Below are 21,788 nucleotides of genomic sequence, written 5' to 3'. Positions count from 1 at the left end.
CTCTGGTGATCTATACTAAGTGTAACCCAGAAAGAAAAAAAGCTAAGATGTTTCTTCTTTCCATTATAATTCGTTATTGTTTTGTATTGTTTGTAGCTGAAAGTCCAGATTTCTCAAGAACACTCTTGAAAAGAGTGACACTTGTCAAGGTGGGAGGTGAAGTTATCATTGAGTGTAAGCCAAAAGCATCTCCAAGACCTGTCTACACCTGGAGGAAGGGGAGAGAAATATTAAGAGAAAATGAAAGGTACTGTGTTGAAATATTTTTAATATTTGATTAACCCGTAATAAATTGTCTGTCTGTAATAATTGAGCAAATAGTCAAAGCAGGAAGCTGTATTAGACAGGTAGTAACATTGACTTCCATGCTCCTTCTTAATATTGGGGTTCTAGAAAGTCTTCCAAGCTGAGAGAGATTGCACTAACCCTGTGAGATCGCTCGTAACTGCCAGCTGGTGAGCTGCTGAAAATATACTTTTAGCCTAAAATTTTTCTGTGTGTATATAGCCCATCACAATTCCTTGCCTAACTCAAGTCAGTCTAATTCCATACCATGGCAACTCTTAAAATATTTTGCAATATCTGTTATGTCACCTGGTGTTATATAGGTGGCCTATAGCCAAAGATTCTGCTTGATTCATTATTCATTGGTATCTCTTTAAGGGACCAGATTTGTTCGAATATCTGAATTTCTTGCCTCTGCTTCCTATTACACACAAATTACATTTAGAAAGCATATTGTTTAAAGGATGTAAATTTGTATGGGTTAGTTGGAGTTTGACATCAGATAGTACCAAGTGGCACATATCTCCGAGACCTTGTCTTGGCTGTCACCCCCGTAAAATATCCTCTACCATTTTCGGTAATGTATTCTATCTGTTGGAAAAGGGTAATTATGCATGAGTCTGTGTTTGTCACCCATAAGACAGGATTTACCAGCTGTATACATAATGATTTTAATTGATGTTAAAGGGCAAGTATTCATAGATCCAATAAGGAAGTGTTTAAAAATGTGTGTATCTACCCTTTTACACCTGCACACCTTCAAATTTACATATACAAATTAGATCGATACGCTGGTGATGTTGTCCTTCTTAATCATTTTTATAAACAAACTTGGTACAGTTTCTTATGATATATATCCACACGCGTATTAACTTCATAATAGACATCCGTTTCTGATTCCAGATATATTAAGGAGGCTCCATAGTCCACTGAATACTGGAATGGCATTCAAGTTTTAAGGCAAATCTGGAACTTGAAAGCAATTTGTTTTTATTTTTAGCTACCATATATTAACTATGTATAATGGATTTTATTGTGATATTTTGTGAATACGTTTGACTTATTTTAATCATATTCACCTCTTTATCCACTCTTGTCCTTTCCCACTGCTGCAGGCTCCCTTTCGCTCCCCTACATAATCTCCCTTCCAATTTCATGTCTTGATTTTTACTTTTTGGTGATTCAGTGAGTTCACTTAGGGTTGCTTAGAGGGACAAGTGGGTACACTACTGAAGAAACTGTCTCTTCCTCCTCCAGAAACCACTACCAGCCTATAAGTCCCAAAGAAGTATGAACTCATGACTCTCACTCCTTTCCATAAAATAACATCAGCCCAAGTATGGGGCAGGTTTTGTGCAAACAAGGGCAACTGTTGCAGTTCAGCAGAACAACAGCCAGCTGTATCTTACCTAGAAGACAGCATTGTATAACAGTCCACACTTTGGCTTTCTGCCCCCTCTTCTTTCTGGAATAGATTACCCATTGAAGTCCTAGCATTCAGTGGTAACTTGTTCTCAGCACTTGCATCAGTATGAACCCCAACAGAAACCACCACCTATGGCAAAAAGAAGCTTCTCTCTCCAAACTGGACAGCATAACCATTCTATGGGTATTAAGATAAATATTTAGAAGGTGCTTTGACAGGCATATCATGTCTATTTAGCAATGCTACATTACTAGAAAGCAGAACTTCTTACTGAAAGACAAGAAACATTCCTTTGTGCCTCAGTGTTTCTCAAAATTTGGTGTGGGAGATTACATTTAATGGCTACATATTTCCTTAAATATAATTAGCACATACCAAACACATGGCTTAAAACAAGGCTGCATTTTACTGAAAATAGATTTTTCTCCCATAGAATAAATACATCCCAAACACAGTTTTCCCTTCCTCCACTCCTTCTAGCCCCCCCACACACACACACACACATCTCTACTCTTCTCTAGATCATCTTCCCCTCTGTTTCCTCTTCAGAAAAGAGCAGGTCTCCAGGAGATGACTGTCAAACAGGGCAAAACGAGATACAATAAGAAAAAGTAAATCTCTCATACTAAGCTTGGACAAGGCAACCCTATAGGATGAAAAGAGTCTCAAGAACAGGCAAAAAAAAGTCAGAAACAACCTGCCCCCACAGTTAGTATCCCCACAAAACCCCAAGCTAACAGCCATAACGTATGCTCAAAGGACATGATGTAGGCCCATGCAGGCCCCTGTTTGCCATTTCAGTCTCTGTGGGCCCATGTGAGCCCTGCTTAGTTTATTTGGTGGGTCATGTTCCCCTCCATCCACTCTAACTCCTCTCCCTCTGCAGCTGAGTTCTTGGATCTCCAAGGGGAGGGACCAGATAGAGACATCCAGTTTATATTTTTTCTCTGCTAATGTTTGTCTGTGGATCCTTGCTCCCACTGCTGTCAGCTGCTGAAGAAAGCCTCTCTAATGAAGATGGAACAAGGCACCAATCTATGAGTATAGCAGAATATCATTAGGAATCAGGGCTGGAGCGATGGCTCAGCCGTTAAAGGCTAGGCTCACAACCAAAAATATAAGAAACATTTTGTTGATTATTTTCCAGGAGTGTTTGGTTTTACCCTAGGTCTCTGGGATATCCAGTCTCTGGTTCCTGGTCACCCAGGCAATATAGGGCATAGACTTTGTCTTGTGGCATTGGCCCAAACATTGGTTAGCCAGTTCCACAAGTTCTGCACCACCATTGCACCAGCACATCTTGCAGGCAGGACAAATTGTAGGTGAAAGGTTATGTAGATGAATTGATGTCCAGGTTTCTCTTTCCATAGATAAGGCTGCATTTTTAAGGTTTAAATTTTGAGGTGACTTAAAGATAACTTTAGGAGAATTATATGAGGGATAGAAAAGGATCTTGCAGTAGGCCACAGTTCTATTCCCAGCATTCATGTCTGGTGGCTGCTACACACTTGAGTAACACACACACACACACACACACACACACACACACACACACACACACACACACACACGAGACACACAGAGAGAATAAAACAGAGAGAGAATAAAGTGATTTACAAAATGATATGAATATAAAAATACACAAAAACCAGGAATGAATGAAGTCTGAGAAATTATTGAGGCCCAATCCAGAGAACTGGTCCAGCACCCTACCTGCCTCTCTATGTGGCTGTGCAGCAGGTGTGTCCTGACTTTCCTCTTGATATTCCACTTGGCTACTTTTGAGCACATTTATATGATGAAATCCAATCTAGTATAGAAGCCATGGTGATCTGAAACAGCAAAAGCAATTTCTCACTCACACTGCACACCAGCAAGCATCTATTGGTGGCTCTGCTCTCCTACAAGGACACCTCAGAAGACCAGCTCTCTTGGTAGTGTTGCCACTGCAGAATAGAAGGGTCAGGCACACATGGCCTCTCAGCGTTTCAGGCTGGAAATGAAGCAACTTTGTTTTCACTAATGCCAAAACAAGCCAAATGCCACTCTGAAGAAAAATATATTCTTGCTATGTACCTAGAAGAAAAGAGACAATGTATACACCTATGTATGCTTGGCATCCTAATATTTTGAACTATATTAATGGTAGTTTAGTATTACTAAGGCTTAACCATTTCCACATAACTGATTTAATTTTCTCTTAGAAGGTAATATGTTATTATGCCAGTTTCCATAGGACCAATGAATTTGATTTATTATTTTCACCACTTTGCTTACTGTAAACTTTTCGCAATCCAAGTTGTATTGTTTTCATTAAAAGACATCAAGCATGCTTCCACATTCCTTTGACACACAAAGTATATTCAAGCTGAGGATACTCCCTACTGTTACCTAGTTTCTGGTGTTTATCACCTCCACCTCCAGTGTCACCAGGCTGGTCCCAAAGCATCAATATTAGCAATTCATCTCCATATGGGTACTGTGTTCTCAAGGCTCTGCCTCACTTTTTCACTATTATTAGGTAGACTGGATTTGGTCATAAAGATTTGCTCAAAAGTAACCAAGTGGAATATAAAGAGGAAAGTCAGGAAACACCAGCCCCACAGCCACGTGGAGATGCAGGTCAGCTGTTGGACCATTTCATTTTCCAGGAGAAACTAGGCATCCACATTTTATTTTGGAATTCGGATTCTGAGGTACAAGAAACAACTTCTGTCTAAAATGTTGATATAACCCACAAGGAGTACCATGAATCTCTAAGGCAAATTGGTTACATGAGCCTTTGGCTTTTAGCTTCTAAGACATGTGCACTGTTGAACACTATATAATTTGAAGAGTAGGAAATAAAACAGACCTCACAATTGTTTCCTCCTTGGCAAAATAAATGCTATTTTTCCCTTTTTTCCCTGATAGAGATAAAACATAATTAACTGGACAAATGAGCAAAATCAATCACACATGTTATTTGTAAATGAAAAATTATAATCCATATTTTAGGAGAAGATTGACATAGTGAGCTAATACAAAGGGTAATTAGTATTGGGTGATAATTTCTAACATACTTCCTTATTAGCCTTAATTCTCGGTTGAGACTAGACTCTTCAGAACCAAATAGTGAGTCTTTAACCTTTGGATACAAATTATTAATCCCTTAATTACAAAGCACTGGTGTAACTACACTGAGAAAAAACTTCATTATCTAGCATTCTCTTTTATTAATGTTCTCCCTAAATTCTGTGTTTTTTTGAAAGACTTTGTCAGACCACAGTCATCAATTGCTATTTAATTCTAATTTCAACCACTTAACTGTGCATAAATGAGTTTGCCACAACAGTATGAGGAGAAACATGGAGAAAACATAGGCTCTTTTATCTTAGTAAGTCAGATGTTAGTGACCAAATTAGTTCAGCGAATATAGCCTTAGAAATACTGGTTTAACATCAGTATGTTAATTGTTTTCGAAACACATTTCTAAAATGACTGTTTCCATTTCTGTTTGTTTACAAATTTAAAACATACTAACATTGATTTTACTTATATTAGCCCAAACATCTAAATTAAAAAGGAAAAAGGAAAACAATTGTATAGCTTTGCTGTAGGTCAGGCCGCCCATCCATATGTAACTGGGATGTGTCTCATTTTCTTATACTATTACCAAGCTCTTGGTGTTAGCAATATCAGACTTTTAGAACAGTCCCACTATCTCAGGCCTCGAGAGCGATCGCTAGTCACCATGGAAGCAGTTCCAATCATTTGGATGAATTGAGCAATTAAGCTTCCTAAAAGAATAAAGTTGATTATTTTGTTTACTTGTAGTTTTTAAACAGAAGGCCCTTGAGGCAAATAAGATTGGTTTCATGCTGTAACAAAATGTCAATGTGCAGGAATAACAGAATCATTAACAACCTAAAGTCCTAAAAATTCTAAGTACAATGATAATGACTGGGATGGACTCTTATGATTACAAATTAGATATAGTCATCTCAGACTGGGTTAAGGATGAAAGTGAATTATCTGGTCATTTACTTCAGAGCATGAGGTGTAGACTATGACTCAAAGCATGGCTAACAAGATACCATCAGAACTCTGCCTTGCTTTCTTGCATCTCATCAGCACCTTCACCTACCTTAGGTCCACTCTCCAACAAACTGTTTTCTTCTGCTAGTATGAGGGCCCCCAGCAGCCCCAAATTTGATCCCAGGAGTTCCAGAGCAGATTGCCTGAGTATCAGCTAAGCCAATCATGGCCAAAATGCTTCTCTAGACCAGTTGCACTCAATGATTGTCTGATTATCTTTTGTGCTGGTTGACCGGATGTGGGTCTAGTGATTATCCTTGAAGTCATATGAAAAAATGCCCCCTCCAACCACATAGACCAGGGCTTTTCAACCTTCTTAATGTTGTGACCCTGTAATACAGGTCCTCATGTTGTGGTGACCCCAATCATTTCTACTTCATAACTACAATTTTGCTACTGTTATGAATCATAATCTAAATATTTTTGGAGATAGAAGTTTATCAAAGAGATTGTGACCCAGAGGTTGAGTACCACTGACTTAAACTGAAGGGGTGGTGCACAGAGTTCACTAAATAAATCTTGCTGTTGCAAGAACAGAGAATTTAGAGTGGGCAGGCACCATTGCTCAGTCCTTCCCACTACAATCCCTACAGATTCCATCTCTCCTCTAGGACAAGGACCCATGCAAGATTCCCAGGTACTTCTAATCATGGAGATGTAACTAGATGAAAAATTATATCCCCTGCAGCATCCACTCGCTTTGGTTCTACTTTATGAAGCTACACTAACAAATCAAATTCCTCTTTTACCTCTCTTCTCTGCCCCTTTATGTCCTTACCAGAAATCTACTCTCATTCCCTTTTCTAGATCTTGCCCAAGCTCGACTATTCCATTTCTTTCTGATATTCTTTATAGGATATTGTTTGCCGCCCCTCTACCCCACACCCTACTGGTCATTTCTTTGAATGTCTACTTGAAAGCATGTCACCCTGAACTAAAGGCAGCCTTCATGAGGAAATGAAGCCCTTTATTCATCAACACAGGGGGGAATGCGCATTATCATTGTCCAGTAGCCTCTCTAAAAGGGAAAACTTTGTCTTTCATGAACTTAGATTAGTTAAACAGGAGAATCCATAATTAATCTGAGAAAAACACTTCCTGCAAATAGATACTTTAAACGCTTACCCTGGAGCTGGGCATTGGTGGCACCCGCCTTTAATCCCAGCACTCAGGAGGCAGAGGCAGGTGGATCTCTGTGAGTTCGAGGCCAGCCTGGTCTCCAGAGTGAGTGCCAGGATAGGCTCCAAAGCTACACAGAGAAACCCTGTCTTGAAAAACCAAAAAAAAATAATCTTAACCTGGAGTTTAAAGGGTAAATATTGATGTTTGAAAAATACACTTAGAGGCAATAGTTTGCTACCTACTGAAGTAAAAAAAAAAAAAAAAAGAAAGAAAGAAGTTAATGAAATGTTACTCTAGTTAACACTGTGTAAATAAAGACTTCTTATTCTTAATCACATTTGTGCCTTCCTTTCCCCCCCTCTCCTTCTCACAGACCTGAAGGTAACACATTATGTCAAGCTAAAAGATAATAATTAGGTACAGGTAGGCTGCTGAATAGTTCAGAATAGATTCTTAAAACTATGGCCTGAAGAACACAGGCTTGGTTCTGGACAGCAGCATGGACGAGCGTTCTGCCTAAAGCTACCCAGCTCCATTCTCATTCAATGAACAAAGCACTCCTTGGGCATTTGCTACATGCTTGGCACTGAGAAAAGAAGGGGAAAATACATAAACCCAGTCCTCAAGATGCTTGTGGTCTACTGCCAGGGTCCTGGAACAAGATTACATGAGGTTTTCAGTAATGCTGAGAGATATGTTACAAAGGTAACATATTGAGAAGGAACACTGAAAAATGTAGGACAGCGATAGATTGTGGAGACTTTGTGTTTTATGCCTGAGGAGTTTAGACTTGGACCTGAAGACCCCAAACGGAATTGAAGGATTTTATGGGGAGTTGTGCACAGCTGTGGGCATGCTATGGAAGGATTGCTTCCTGGGCTGCCAGCAGCAAGGAACGGAGTGAAGCAGGATTGGGAATTTAGAGAGGCCAAGTGTAGGCAGCAGTCTAGGATGGACGTTCTGAGTGGCTGAATGGTATCAATGTGCTTTGAATAAAGAGAGGATACTGATGTATGAGCTAGAGTTTAAGGTCCTTAACAGCATACTAAGCAGAAGGATCTAGAGAGCAAGAGTAAAAATAAAGTATGACCCTGAGGATCCCTAATTAAACAGCTGGTGAGTGATAATGTCATTTACTACAACAGTCAATGTTTTCTTTTTAAAAGATTTATTTATTATATCTTCTGCCTGCATGCCAGCAGAGGGCACCGAATCTCATTCAAGGTGGTTGTGAGCCACCATGTGGTTGCTGGGAATTGAACTCAGGACCTTTGGAAGAGTCAGTGCTCTTAACCACTGAACCATCTCTCCAGCCCATATAGTCATTATCTTTAAATTGGTGTTTGGGACCTGGAGAGATGACTCAGCAGTTAGAAGCACTTGCTTCTTGGGCAGAAAAACCAGAAATAGTTGCTACATGGTAGCTTCTAATCATCCATAATACGTTACAGGGGATCTGATGCTCTCTTCTGGCCTCCATGGGCACTAGGTTCACACATGGTATACATACATACATGTAAGCAAAACGGTCAGATAAAAGTAAATTAATCTTTTTAAAAGAAGATTGAAGCAGAGAAACAAAGATAGGTTAATATTTGTCTCTCTCTCTCTCTCTCTCTCTCTCTCTCTCTCTCTCTCTCTCTCTCTGTCTGTGTGTGTGTGTGTGTGTGTGTGTGTGTGTGTGTGTGTGTGTGTGTGTGTGTTGTGTGTGTGGTGTGTGTGTGTGTGTGTGTGTGTGTGTGTGTGTGTGTGTGTGTGTGTGTGTGTGTGTGTGTGTGTGTGTGTGTGTGTGTGTGTGTGTGTGTGTGTGTTGAGGATGTATATTTGGTTTAAGCAATACAAATACAAATTTAGTACCTGACTACTAAAAGTATCAAAATTCTGAAATAAGCCTTACTAGACTAAAGCAAATGCCTCAAACAGGTTGCATTCCTTTTGAGATTTTAGGGAGGAATCTAACTTTGGCTTCTGCAGGACCCCTCCAGTCTATAATTTGTGGCCCCTTTCCTCTGCCCTTCAAACCAGCAAAGGTGAGTCCTCCTTGTATCTGCCTGACCTCCTCTTGTGTCATCCTATTTCATTTTGATGGGCTGTTGTGTCTGCATTGGGCCCTTTGTATATAGTTTATTCCATTCTGTCACACTTTCAGCTAGACTTTGCTTGGTACTCAGTGGGTGCTTCACAGCGATTTCCTAGTAGGGAGTTAGAAACACCAGTCTAAGATGCATGGTGGGAACAGAAGACTATCCATATCATAGCATCCTGTGGGTCAAAGGAAGGAGCACTTAGGAACCATTATTTCCACAGAAGATGGAGAAGCCAAGCTGACTAGGGCAAGAAGGACACTGAAAGAGAAGAAACCACAAGTAGCAGAACATAACAGACACAAGCCAAAGCAATAAAAAGATGCAAGAAAGAGCAAGTGGCATCTGATGAGAAGAGGTCTGACAAAATTACGTAAAAATATTTCTGATTTAGCTGCCTAACATCATCTTGGATAGAACATGTTTATGTCACTATGGACCAGTTTTGAAGACAACTAAAGCCACACTAAGCATTCAAAGTTTCCAGTATGTCTTCTTGGAATGAAACACATTTCTAGGTTTGCCCGCCCTGCACTGTATAACCCCATCAAGGCTAGCAATCTGTTAAAACACTCAACCTAAACAGGAATGAAATCGTGTTCGAATGTCTTTTTAGAGACACTGACATCTGCCTCCAAGGTGAAATCAGATCATGGCCTCAATTTGCCTGTCTTCCCAACAGCATTTAAGAGAGTTGAAATTCATGTAAAACATGGAAGGGAATCCCAGCACAGGTTTGTGAAACTCCATGTTGTATGTAAGGTGTGAAACCCGGGTCTGAAGATGCCAAATGTGATGGCAGGTATTTGCCCAGAAGGCCCATTGAGTCCTAGTGTGGGAAGGAAAGCTTATTGCTTGAGGCATTCTGTTTCTCTTCTGGAGGCAGGATGTCTATATATATGTGCTCCTAATGAGAAACCTGCCCTCAGGATATCTTGTACAGTTGCTGCAGAGCTATACTGTTCTGTTATTAGGGATTCTGCCCTAGGGAACAATTATGTTATTGCAATAATTAGAGGCAGTTCATCTCCATAATAATGGAAATCCTGCCTTGGAGGCAAAACAACATTAAAGCAACAGCAAGCTCCATGGTTCTTCTTGGAATCAGTTGCCCTGCTTATTGGCAGTACTATATCACTTTAATTTTTCATGCACCGTTGTGGAAATAAACCTTGTCCTGCTTCTCCAAATTTAGTTCTGGAATTTTCACCCATCACCTCAGCTTGTCTGTCTTGGAGGTACAGGTAAGACATCCATGGTCTTAAGCATCTCTGTCATGCAGTTATGAAGTGATAGAGAGATATTTCTTTTAAATGTTTCCCGTGATACATTTGTTCACTGGGTAGTCCTTTGGGAGACTCCATGAACTTACCCTCAGCCACAGTTTTCTAACTTATTGGAGTACGTCATGTAACATTATAGTCAGGGGTGAGTGTACTGTCTGCTCCAAGTCAGTGACCACCTGAGACTAGGCTGACCCCTGCTAGACTCAAGCTGCAGAGTATTGGTTAGGTCTCAAGCATATACATGGAACCCATTCAAGAAACTGTGAAATCAGATCCTCAAGCTAAAAGCAATGCTTGCTTTAAAAATAAATAAATAAAAATAAACCTTTTTAAGTTTCCTAGAGAAATGCTCTTCGCTAGCCAGTCCTCTGCCCCTTTCCTTGTTTTAAATCCTTATATTAACTTTGCAACTGCTTCCCTGGGGACCAGCCCTCACCCGGGTTTTTCCGAAATGCTGAAGAGCCCCCACATCATACCTCTCTGATTAATTCATCTTAACAAATGCCTGGCACGTCTCTCATTCCTCCTCTGTACAACAAATATTTGATATGATAGACATAATGTCATTGAAATCAGTGTTCTGTGGATGACATAAAAAGGGAGACTAAAAAATTTCCACAGTCAGTTAAAGGGCAAAGACTGTTCATCCTATTGTGTTAGAAACTTTGTTTGCAGAGACGATGAACTGGTGTTCATTTCTCCTCACAGGCTGCAAGGGCTGAGAGGAGAGGTGTTATTTGAATTAGAGCACACGGGTAGCGCCTAGCATGCAGTAGACACTCAGTATTATCATATCTAATGAATAAAGCAGCTGCTGCTGTTGGAATGGGGTACATTGGCCAATGGAAGTGGGTCACTAGGAGAGGTTAGGCTCTAGCCCTGCTTCTGGCCTCAGCTCTCTGGTTCTTGGGTCACGAGATGTGTGGAGCCCCACCCTTGTGTCAACCATTGTTATGCATATGGATCCCACTGTGCTTTTCCTACCTTGAAGGGCTGAAACCCAGGTCAAGATAAACTGTCCCTCCCTTAGGGGACCAACCCATCACAGCAATCAGAATGTAACTAATAGAACAGCCAAACGAAAGCCTCTGCTCCTGGGAGGGGATTGGTGAAGGTGGCAGTGGTATATTTAAGTATAAGGAGCAGTCTTTAAAAACATGTTTTATGTGAAAGGAGAATGGAACATTTTAACTGGGGATAAGGGTGAGATGTTTCTTAAAGCTTGTAGGCAAAACATCACAGCGTGGCAAACCGAGGAGCTTGTATTTCACTGAGGACCCATCAGAGTTCAGGAGGATGATGGCATGCCTTTCCATACTTCCTTTAAGGTGTACCCGATCTGTAGTCATTTGGATTTGGCAGCTGTAGTCAGTGTCCACAGTGACTCACTGTGCATCCAACCAGGAAATCCCCAAGCTTCCCAAGGGCAGAATCTCTCCATGTTGACAGCAAAGGCACAGTTGGACTTCATAAGTATGGCTCTGAACATCAGTACCTGCAGACTGTACCGACACTAACAGAGGTAGACCAACTCGAAAGCTGAGGATGTGGCTTAGCTGCTAAGAATACTTGGTATGAAATGCCCTGGTTTTAGTTCTCCAGCACTCATATAAAAAACTGGATTTGGCCAAACGCATGCCTGCCACGCCAGTCTGTTGTGGGCAGAGACAGGAGGATTACTGTGGCTTATTGAGCACCATTCTAGCTATAGATTCAGTGAGAGATTGTATCTCAAAAGAACCACCCAAAGAGCAATAGCGCCTATCATCTGATATCCTCCTCTGGCTTCAGTGCCTGTGTATAACATGAACACCCACCTACACATACAAATACCACACATGGAACACACATACACACATGCTCATATGGGTGCATGCATGCACTATATATGTATGAACACAAGAGTGTATTCCAAATCCTAAGTTTTCACAAAATCTGAGATAGACCCGGAAAACTGTACATGTTTTGTGTTTCCTAGATGATTCTAATATGTATCTAGATATTACAGCCTATGTCAGTGGCCCCTGTATCAGGGTACCTCATGTCTGGTAAGTCTTTAGAGCAGTGGTTCTCAACCCGGAGGTCATGACCCCTTTGGAGGGTCACATATAAAATACCCTGCATATCAGACATTTATATTAAGATTCATGACAGTAGCAAAATTACAATTATATGTAGTCTTTTACGGTTGGGGGTCACCGCAACATGAGGAACTGTGTTAAAGAGTCGTAGCCTTAAGAAGGTTGACAAGACCATTTCAAAGGTACAGTCCACCGCTGTCTAGACTGTTCCTCTCACCTCCATTTTTCTTCCTAGTATCATCTCAGTCGCCTTGTTCTACTTTTGTTTCTTCACACAGCCTCTGCACATATTTCTTCCTCAAACACTCTTTCCCAGACAGAAACTGCAACGCACAAGCTGGGTCCAGCCCTCTGCTTGTGCTTGTGTAGTCTGAAAGCTGTGAAATGAATCTGAAGAGAAACAGCATTTTGTGACACACGAAAGCGGCACTGATGTCAACCTTCAGTTGACATGAATCTTTATTGAAGGCAACTATACGCATTCATTGCTCAACCACCCATGGCTGCTTTCACACTGGAAGGACAAAGTTGGATAATTACAACGAAAACTCGGCTCCGAAAGCCCAAAATGCTGACTGGCTGGTCCTTCACAGGAGAAAGTTTCCCAAACCGTCCTCTGACAGACAAGCACAGTAAAGCATCCTCAGAGCTACATGTCCCTCCCCCTGGCTGGCATTCTTTCTATTTTGACTTTATTTGGGTTTTCTGTGCTTACACTTTTGATTAAATTGTCACTTCCATTGGGCCCATCTAATGCAAAGTGAAGAGAATGTAAATTTGGTTGGAGGCCTGAATTATTTCCCTTGGCTCTGGAGAGCAAGAGCTCCTGACTTTTGCCAAGGAAGCTTCTTTTGGAAAGATGTGAACCCCTTGGAGAAATTAGATCAAGGATGGGGGCTTTAAGCATGAAGGTACGGGAGGCAAAGGATGGCAGAATGGCGAGGAAAGCAGAAACCTGGCCGTGTTCCCCACATCTCTGATCCATGACACACTGAAGGAAAGACAAGCAAGAAACCCATCCCTGGTCAAGGACTGTAGTCCACACCAGCTGATTTACATGGGGTGGGGCTCTCTTTTAATTTTTATGTTCTTAGAATGTATAAACGATCTAGCTCTGGAGGAAAAAAAAGACAAAAATCGTGAGCCTTGCTTCCAAGGGCTTTATAAAACATTGTTACTGACCAATATATACATGAACAAAGCACAAATTAACATAATAGAGTTCAAACATCTCCAACAGCAGGGCTTAGGGTACGTTCAGAGAAGACACCATCCCAGGCCGGCAGGACCTGCCAATAGTGGCTCCCAACAGAATATGAATTTGAGCTGCTGTCAAAGCAAGTGATCCTTATAAAGAAGCAAAGGATGTGTGTGTGTGTGTGTGTTGGCACTCACACATGCAGTCGGTGTATGTTAGCAAGTCACATGAGAAATGTGGTTGTGGGTAGACTCAGTATCTGCAGAGTGTAGATGGAAAAAATACAATCATCCTTAATAAGAAGATGCTAAGAGTTTCCTAAGAGATTATTGACATTATGAAATAATGTGAATAGATATAAATTCATAGTGACATCAGCTTGGCTGCAGGAAACCCTGGGGATTCTCTAGCCATTAAGCTGAAATGAGACTTTGATCGTCCTCTGTCACTGTTGTATTCATGAATAAATCTTAGGCATTAGGAACCTTGGAGATTTAAGAAACTTTTTCTATGGCTCTAGTCATGTATTTCTTGGTTGTCTTGTGGCCATCATTTAAATCTCAGAAAGTAAATTCTCAACCTTCCTCACCAATTTGTTACATTAAAAAAAAAAAAAACGATCTTTACTAAATACTTTATGAAATTTCTTTGACTCCTCATGAACATGTTGTGAGGGCAGTTCTGTTATTAACTCTAAGCAGGGCCTGACAGGGGCATTTGATGGGGTGAGTCCTTCTGTGTATATGTTTCTCTTATTGGTTGAAGAATAAAACGCTATCGGGCTAATGAGGCAGGAAGATTGGTGTGACTAGGATGAGGAGAATTCTGGGAAAGATAGACAGAGAGGGTCCACAGTTGCTATGTAGGCTGCCAAAGGAATAACAGGTCTGGGCATTCTCCAGTAAGCCAAGACCACATGGAAATACGTAGATTAGTAGAAATGGGTTAATAATTGAGACAGAGCTAGCTAATAAGAAGCCCAAGCTACCAGTCAACAGATTTATAACTGATATAGTGTCCATGTGTTTATTTGGGGCTGAAGGGTGGCGGGGACCAGCTGGGACAAAGAACCTCTAGTAACAGGCATTTATCTAAAAGAAATTGCAGAGTTTGTCAGTGTTAGATTTGGGAATTAAATTCATGCCTCACATATTTCAGCATCCATGATTACACCAGTTTAGCTAGAAGATGAAATAATTATGCATGTTTGTCTGTACTGTACATCTAGAATCTGGTCATAAGGCAAAAAAATTTAATAAAAATAAAGCATTTTATTATCTCCCTTTTCAAACAGTAGGAAAGTGATAGTGCTTTTAATATCAATGATATGAGTGTCCACAGCAACCTTGACTCTTAATCACTTCAATTTTTCAGTAATAAATTGGCAGCCTTTGTATCCATAACTTTGTAGTCGTAGAGAGTTGCAGGGGCAAGCAGTAATGGTCTGATTTTCAAGGCTGGGTCAGAACCAGCTAAACCCCTTGGAGAAGAGGTAAATGAAATCCTTGAATTATCTCAGCAGTGCCTTTGTTCAGACCAAATAGCTTGGTATCATCAAATGGGTTTAAGTGATCATGAAAATATCCAAACCAAAGTGGCATGTAATTAAGAGCAATTAGAAGTGAAGTGATGTGACTGGGTATTAAAAACCAGACAGGCCGTGTCTTGTGCCTATTCAATGGAAGTAAGGCCATAATTTGAGTTCCTCCTGCCTTTGTCATCTCCAGAAAGAAAATCTGTTAGATGGCTTAGATGCATTGATGTCATGTAAATATTGACGATCTGAGATCATACACTATTTTTGGCCCTGATTTTTCTGTTGTTTAGTTTCTCCTTCATATTTCAATAACAGATATGCCATAGTTAATTATGATCCTACTAGTAAATATCCATCATGGTGTTTCTGGGTCCCCTTTGCCAAATGAACTAATTAGAGAACAACACTTGGCTCTCTATATAATTACAGCATATGGTACCTAGAGGGTACATATAGCAGAATTAGGTTGCCTGATGAGAAATCCAGGTGGTGGCTAAAAGACTATTAAACAGAGTTAAGGAGTGTGTGTGTGTGTGTGTGTGTGTGTGTGTGTGTGTGTGTGTGTGTGTGTGTGTGTATGCACGCTTGTATACATACATAATCCCTCCTACTGCTCTCTGAAGAATAAGAAATGTTTTGTAATTCAACTACCTTCCCATATGAAATAACATAATTATATCACAGAATGAGATTTTTAAATTTTAAGAGGAAATAAATCAATGAAAATATTTGTATAAATTATTTAACTTTTCATGCCTCTTGTCATGCATAGTAACTCAGGAAGGCTAAACATAGCTCTGTGAAAGAATTACTTGATGAGATACAATAGGATCTCTAAGCTAGATTATTTATGCAAACTGCTATGTATTTGTCTGCAGTGGGCCTGAATCCTTAAACAAAACAAAACAAAACAAAAGAGAATTTTTTGCACCTCTTCATACTCTCTGAAAACCATACTGTCTGGTTTGGGTAGGTGGTGGGTATTGTTTGGATTAAGGAGAGTTTAAACATCTGTTTATGGATTAGTGAGTTGGTCTCTGCTCACCCAGACCCACAAGAGCTGACTGTGCACCTTTCCTCCCAGAATTGTGTTCAGTGATAGCAGTCATTCTAGTACCTTGAAATTGGCCACAGTGGTGTTTTTATGCCATGGGAATTGACATATTTCTAAAGCACTTTTCCCCAAACAGGAGATTGCTAAGCAATTACAAATGCCCTTCTACTCATAGAGTACATGCAGCTCAATCACCTTTGAAGTGTTGATAGTGAACAAGGCTCATTGACTGGAAATGCTACAAAAAAAAATGTTCTAGAGAGACTTATGTGAAATAGGAAGTATATGACAGAGAAAGAGAAACAGATTTTGTGCAAACTTAAGAGGAGAACTGGGAAATGAGGGATGCTCTGAAATTGTAAGAGAGGATAATAAATAGGTAGTGATCCATGCTGTCAGGCATCCACATTTGGTCATACAAACTGAAGGCCACAATGTAACTGTGTGTGTGTGTGGTGTGTGTGTGTGTGTGTGTGTGTGTGTGTGTGTGTGTGTGTGTGTGTGTGTGTGTGTGTGTGCTCAAATTGATAACAAAGCTAAAATTAATCTTGAAATAGAGACTTTTAATGAGGGCAAAGCTACAGTGGTTGGATATAAGACGATAGAACCAGGACCTACTTTGTTTTTTGGGGGTTTTTTTGTTTTTGTTTTGTTTTTTGTTTTGTTTTCCAGACAGAGTTTCTCTGTATTGTTTTGGAGGCTGTCCTGGAACTAACTCACTCTGTAGACCAGGCTGACCTCAAACTCACAGAGATCTGCCTGCCTCTGCCTCCCAAGTGCTGGGATCAAAGGCCTGTGACACCAACATCCGGTGTTTTTTTTGTTTTGTTTTTTTTGTTTTTTAAAGACAAATCAGGCATAGTGGAGGGAACTGAGGTGTTTAAGGAAAATATTGTATGATGATAGAGTATGTGAGGTTGCAGAGATGGGAAGTATGAGCTTGGAGACATTGTGTTCACTGGGTTTCCATTATTTTTTTACTTAAATTCTTTAATTACTACTCATATTTACACTTTCATCCCCGCATCCCCTTACCCTCCCATCCTCCCAAGTTCCCCACCAACCCCACCAATGCATCCCCCAACTCCTCCCCAGGGATAGTGAGGCCCTCCACCAAGGACCCTCAAAGTTTGTCATATCATTTGGGGGAGGGCCTAGGCCCTCCTTGATGTATCTGGGCTGCAATATTATCCGCCCTTAGGGAATGGGCTCCCAAAGTCCATTTGTGCTCTAGGGTTAAAGACTGGCTCCACTGTTAGAGGTCCCATAGACTGTCAGGCCTCCTAGCTGGCACCCACATTCAGAGGGCTTGGTTTGGTTCAATGCTGTTTCCCCAGCTTTATGACTAGGGTCTCCATGCTCTCACTAGGTCAGGTCAACTGTTTCTGTGGGTTTCTCCAGCACTCTCTTGGCTCCTTTGCTCATCCCTACTCCTTCTCCACAACTGGATTGCAGGAGTATGGTTCAGTGCTTAAGTGTGGGTGCCTGTTTCTGCTTCAGACAGCTACTGGCTGAAGGCTCTAGGAATGATAACCAAAATAGACACCAATCTCATTATAGGGAAGGGCATCAATGGCATTTTCTCCACCATTGCTTGGATTCTTAGTTGGCGTCATCCCTGTGGATCCCCTAATATTTCCCCTGTGCCAGACCTCTCTCCATACCTGTACTGTCTCCCTCAGGTTTCCATTATTGTATGAAAAATACCTGAGGTTGGGCTGGAGAAATGGCTCAGAAGTTAAGCGTGCTTGCTGCTTTTGCTGAAGACCAGGATTTAATACCTACCAACCCATCAGGCAGCTCATAACTACCTGTAGCTTCAGCTCCAAGTAATTTGACAGCCGTTTTTCGTCCTCACGGGCATTTGTATGTACAATCACATCCATGCACACAGATATATACACACATACACACACACACACACACACACACACACACACACACACACACACACAATGCATAAGTCTTTTTTTCCAAATCTTTAAAAAACCCAAATATCTCACATTGTCAAGATTTTTAAAAGTGAGAGGGGGTTTATTTTAGCTTTTTTAGAAGTTCCAGCTATCTCACAGACCTGTGGCAAAGCCACATACCTCAGAGTGGAGCAGAGGATGGAGGAAGCTGCTCACAACATGGTAGTCAGGAAACAAAGGGGCAAAAATGAATCAGGACCCTGGTATCTAAATTCTAACTTCCTTACAATCAACTCCATCTTCTAAAGACTACTCTACCTCCGACCAATATTGTAGACTGGTGACCATGGCTTCAACACATGGGCATCAGAGGACTATTGAACAAGTTTAGTGTGAGAGAGGGCAATGAGAAATTCCATGTAATGTAACCTGAGGTGGGGGGGAGAGTTGGAAAGTCTAGCCCTGTAAATGAGTGAGTGCCTGAGAGAAGAGGTCTAGACTGTGTCTGTGATCGGGATTACAGAGATAAGATTGAACTTTTATGTGTTCAGCTGCTTTCATTCACATGCACTTCCCCAAATATTGATTTGATCTTAAAGTTTTTATTTCAAAAAGAGGTGGTTTGTTCCTAAGGACACATGGGATTGTTACAAAAACATTCCGACTGCTCTCACTATCAAGAAAAATGTTTTGAAAGGACTACAATGTGTTGTGACTCAGAGAACAATGCACTTCAAAATCAATGTCCCCTTCCTCATTGTCTCAGGGTCCTTGACCCCTTTTGTCACACATCCTCTTTCTCACATCCCTCCTTCCCTCTCACTTTCTCCTGCATCACTCCACTAGTGCATCATATTCTCCTTCATCTATCTCCTCTGCTCCCTCCACCACCACCTTTTCTCTAGAGAGAGGGCCTCCAATGGATTTAAGCTCTAACTGCTACGGGCGCTCAAGATTTGGTTAGAATTATCCCCTGGCCACCTACCTCTTCCCTGAAACATAGGCTTTTCCCCTCATGTACCATCCTCCTCCCATAGTTTAAGTCAGAAACCTAGAAATTATTGATCATTTTGTTCTCCCATCCTGCATATCTAAAACATTAGTAGAGTTTATCAGTTCTGCTCCCAAAGATAAGTATCTGTCTCCTTTCTCTCTGCAACACCAGTGCCCTGGCCCAGCCTTTTTTCCTGGGCCATTGCAGCAGCCACAGTTTACTACTCTTCTATGCTTGCCCTTTAGTGGCCTATAATCTGTCACATGGCCAAATGGACTTTCAAAAGAGAAATCTAGCTGATGGCTAATTATTAAGAAAATAACCCACAGTCATATATGTATGTCTTATTTCTTAACCGGATTTGTAACTTTTCTCATTGCTGTAATAAAAAAAAAAGAATGGAGGAAAAGAAGTAATGTAATAAAGGAAGGATTTATTGATTTATTTTGGCTCATGGCTTGAGGAACTTCAGATCCATCATACTAAGAAAGGAAGGCAATGTGAGGGAACCCTGGTCAATTGCAGTGTCAAGAACATGAGACTTCTTGCTCACTTCTTGATGTACCAGGAAGGATCAAGAATCGGAGAAAGGAAAATGTAGGCACTCTGTTAGCTTTCTCCATTTTCCCTTTCTTTTCAGCCCATGGACCATGCATTACTCCCACATTTGGAATAGCTCTTCCTCCCCCAGTTTCCTCTGCTAAAGTCTCTCACAGGCATATTCAAAATCTTGCCACATTGATTCCCCAGGTGTTTCTCAAATCTGGTCAAGCTGATAATAGAAATTTGCCATGACACCAACACATCATCAGCATGTACTTTCTTCAATTCTTTGTTTACATTATCTGTGTGTGTAATAACTCATTCATGTCATGGTGGACTTGACAGTTTTCTGTCAAGACGGTTTCTGAACTGTCTGCAAGCACTGTGTGAGGACAAGTATTCACCACTGTTTGTTTAGCACTACAGGAGTATAATTTACAGTGTTAGGAAGTGTGTGTTGAATAGATAGAGAAATCAGGCAATACAAACACCCATAAGGGAGTCTTACACAAAAGTGAAAGCAATAGCAAAGATAAAAGTAATTGGAGAAGTTGAAATAGTAGGGGATTATCAGTGGAAAGATCAAGATGTCACAATGAACTTCAACACAGAAATACTTTCAGCATGATTCACATGAATGGTTGCATCTATTTTACTATCCAAACAAAGATCAAGCTGGGAGCACAGTTAAAACTATATGGTTTCTAAGATTAAAGTCAACTGGGGCTAGAGACATGAGACACTGGTTAAGAGCATTTGCTGCTCTTCCAGAACCAGAGTTTCCAGTACCCATAATGGGTGACTTACAGCTGCCTCTAACTCTAGTTCCAGGAGATCTGATGGCATCCATAGGCACACACACACACACACACACACACACACACACACACACACACACACACAAATGAGTTTTTCAGTCAGGCAGTGGTGGCACACAGCTTTCATCCCAGCACTCAGAAAGTAGAGACAGGTGGATCTCTATGAGTTTGAGGCCAGCCTGGTCAACAAAATCAAGTACCATAGCAGCCAGAGCAATTACACAGAGAAATCCTGTTGGAAAAAAAAACAATAGTAAAATCATAGCAAAATATTCCCCACAAGAAATGGTTATTTAGGAGATCCAGCAAGGTATCAGAGATGTGCTTTATGGTTTTTATACATAGTGATAAAGAACAAGATAAAATTCAGGCTTGTGAGGGAGGTCCAATTATAAAGTTTTCAAAAGTGGATGTTTAAATTAAAATAAAATAGTAAATAATTACATCATTATTTTCACAGTCATTATTAATATTGGATAGAATTGTTACATACATAAAGATGTATTCTGTAATCAAACAATAGTAAAAAATGCAATTTAAACTTTCTGGAGTACAGGCCTTCTCAGAATCTTTCCTCTGAAAAATTGCATTGAGAATGTCTTTTACCTAAATATATTTCCAGATGGCCATTAATGCACAGAACACTCAAGGGATTAAGGGTGTCATAAAGCTAAATAAATAAATAGATGCTTTTAAATCTTAAATGAAGTATAGGTTAATTTACTGTAGGGATTCTGATATTAATTATCATGCCCAGATTTATAACAATGACTGGTTAGAAGAAATATTAAGATTACAATTGGTGGAAAAAAGAATGCAATACAGCAGGTTCTATGTTATCTGTCTAAACCCAGACATGCCTGCTTGGATAAGCCAAAGAGAATGGGGAGGACAAAATGGAAATGTTACCTTTAGGATATGAAGGTGCAAATCCTGTATGAGAAGGTGGAGCATGAGACATTTAATCAGTTCTGAGTGTTACCCACATACTCAAGCTAAAGGAAGCCTGATACAAGCTCTAATGTTCTTTTCCTCTGACATATTTTTTCTCGAAAGCTGTTAAACTGGATATCATACATAAACAGCTAAATTGAAAAAAGTCACTATTTCTCTTTAGATTAATAGTGTGGGGAGCTGGGAATGTAACACAGTAAAGTGTTTGGCTAGCATGCACGTACTCCTGGATTTGGTCCCTACGATCATATAAATGGTGTATGTTGGGACACACCTACAATCCCTACATTCAGGAAGTAGAGGCAGAAGGGTCAGAAATTCAAGGTTATGTGTGGCTGTGCAATAAGTTCCAGGCTAGCCTTGACTATATGAACCATGTCTCAACAATAAATTAACAAATAAATAAATAGTGTGTA

General features: G+C 40.5%; 1 protein-coding gene across 1 annotated transcript in view; it reads left to right on the top strand.

The window, feature by feature from the left end:
* The window catches only part of Cntn4 (contactin 4), a 341,374-nt gene that overhangs the window by 188,437 nt on the left and 131,149 nt on the right, over positions 1-21,788 (top strand). The window contains exon 9 of the mRNA XM_035449031.1: positions 97-247. Coding sequence (XP_035304922.1) covers positions 97-247 — 151 coding nt within the window. The remainder of the gene's footprint in view (positions 1-96; positions 248-21,788) is intronic.

The sequence above is a fragment of the Cricetulus griseus genome, chromosome 8, assembly GCF_003668045.3.
Source record: "Cricetulus griseus strain 17A/GY chromosome 8, alternate assembly CriGri-PICRH-1.0, whole genome shotgun sequence".
NCBI classification, from domain to species: Eukaryota; Metazoa; Chordata; class Mammalia; order Rodentia; family Cricetidae; genus Cricetulus; species Cricetulus griseus.
This window is presented reverse-complemented; position numbering and strand designations above follow the sequence as displayed.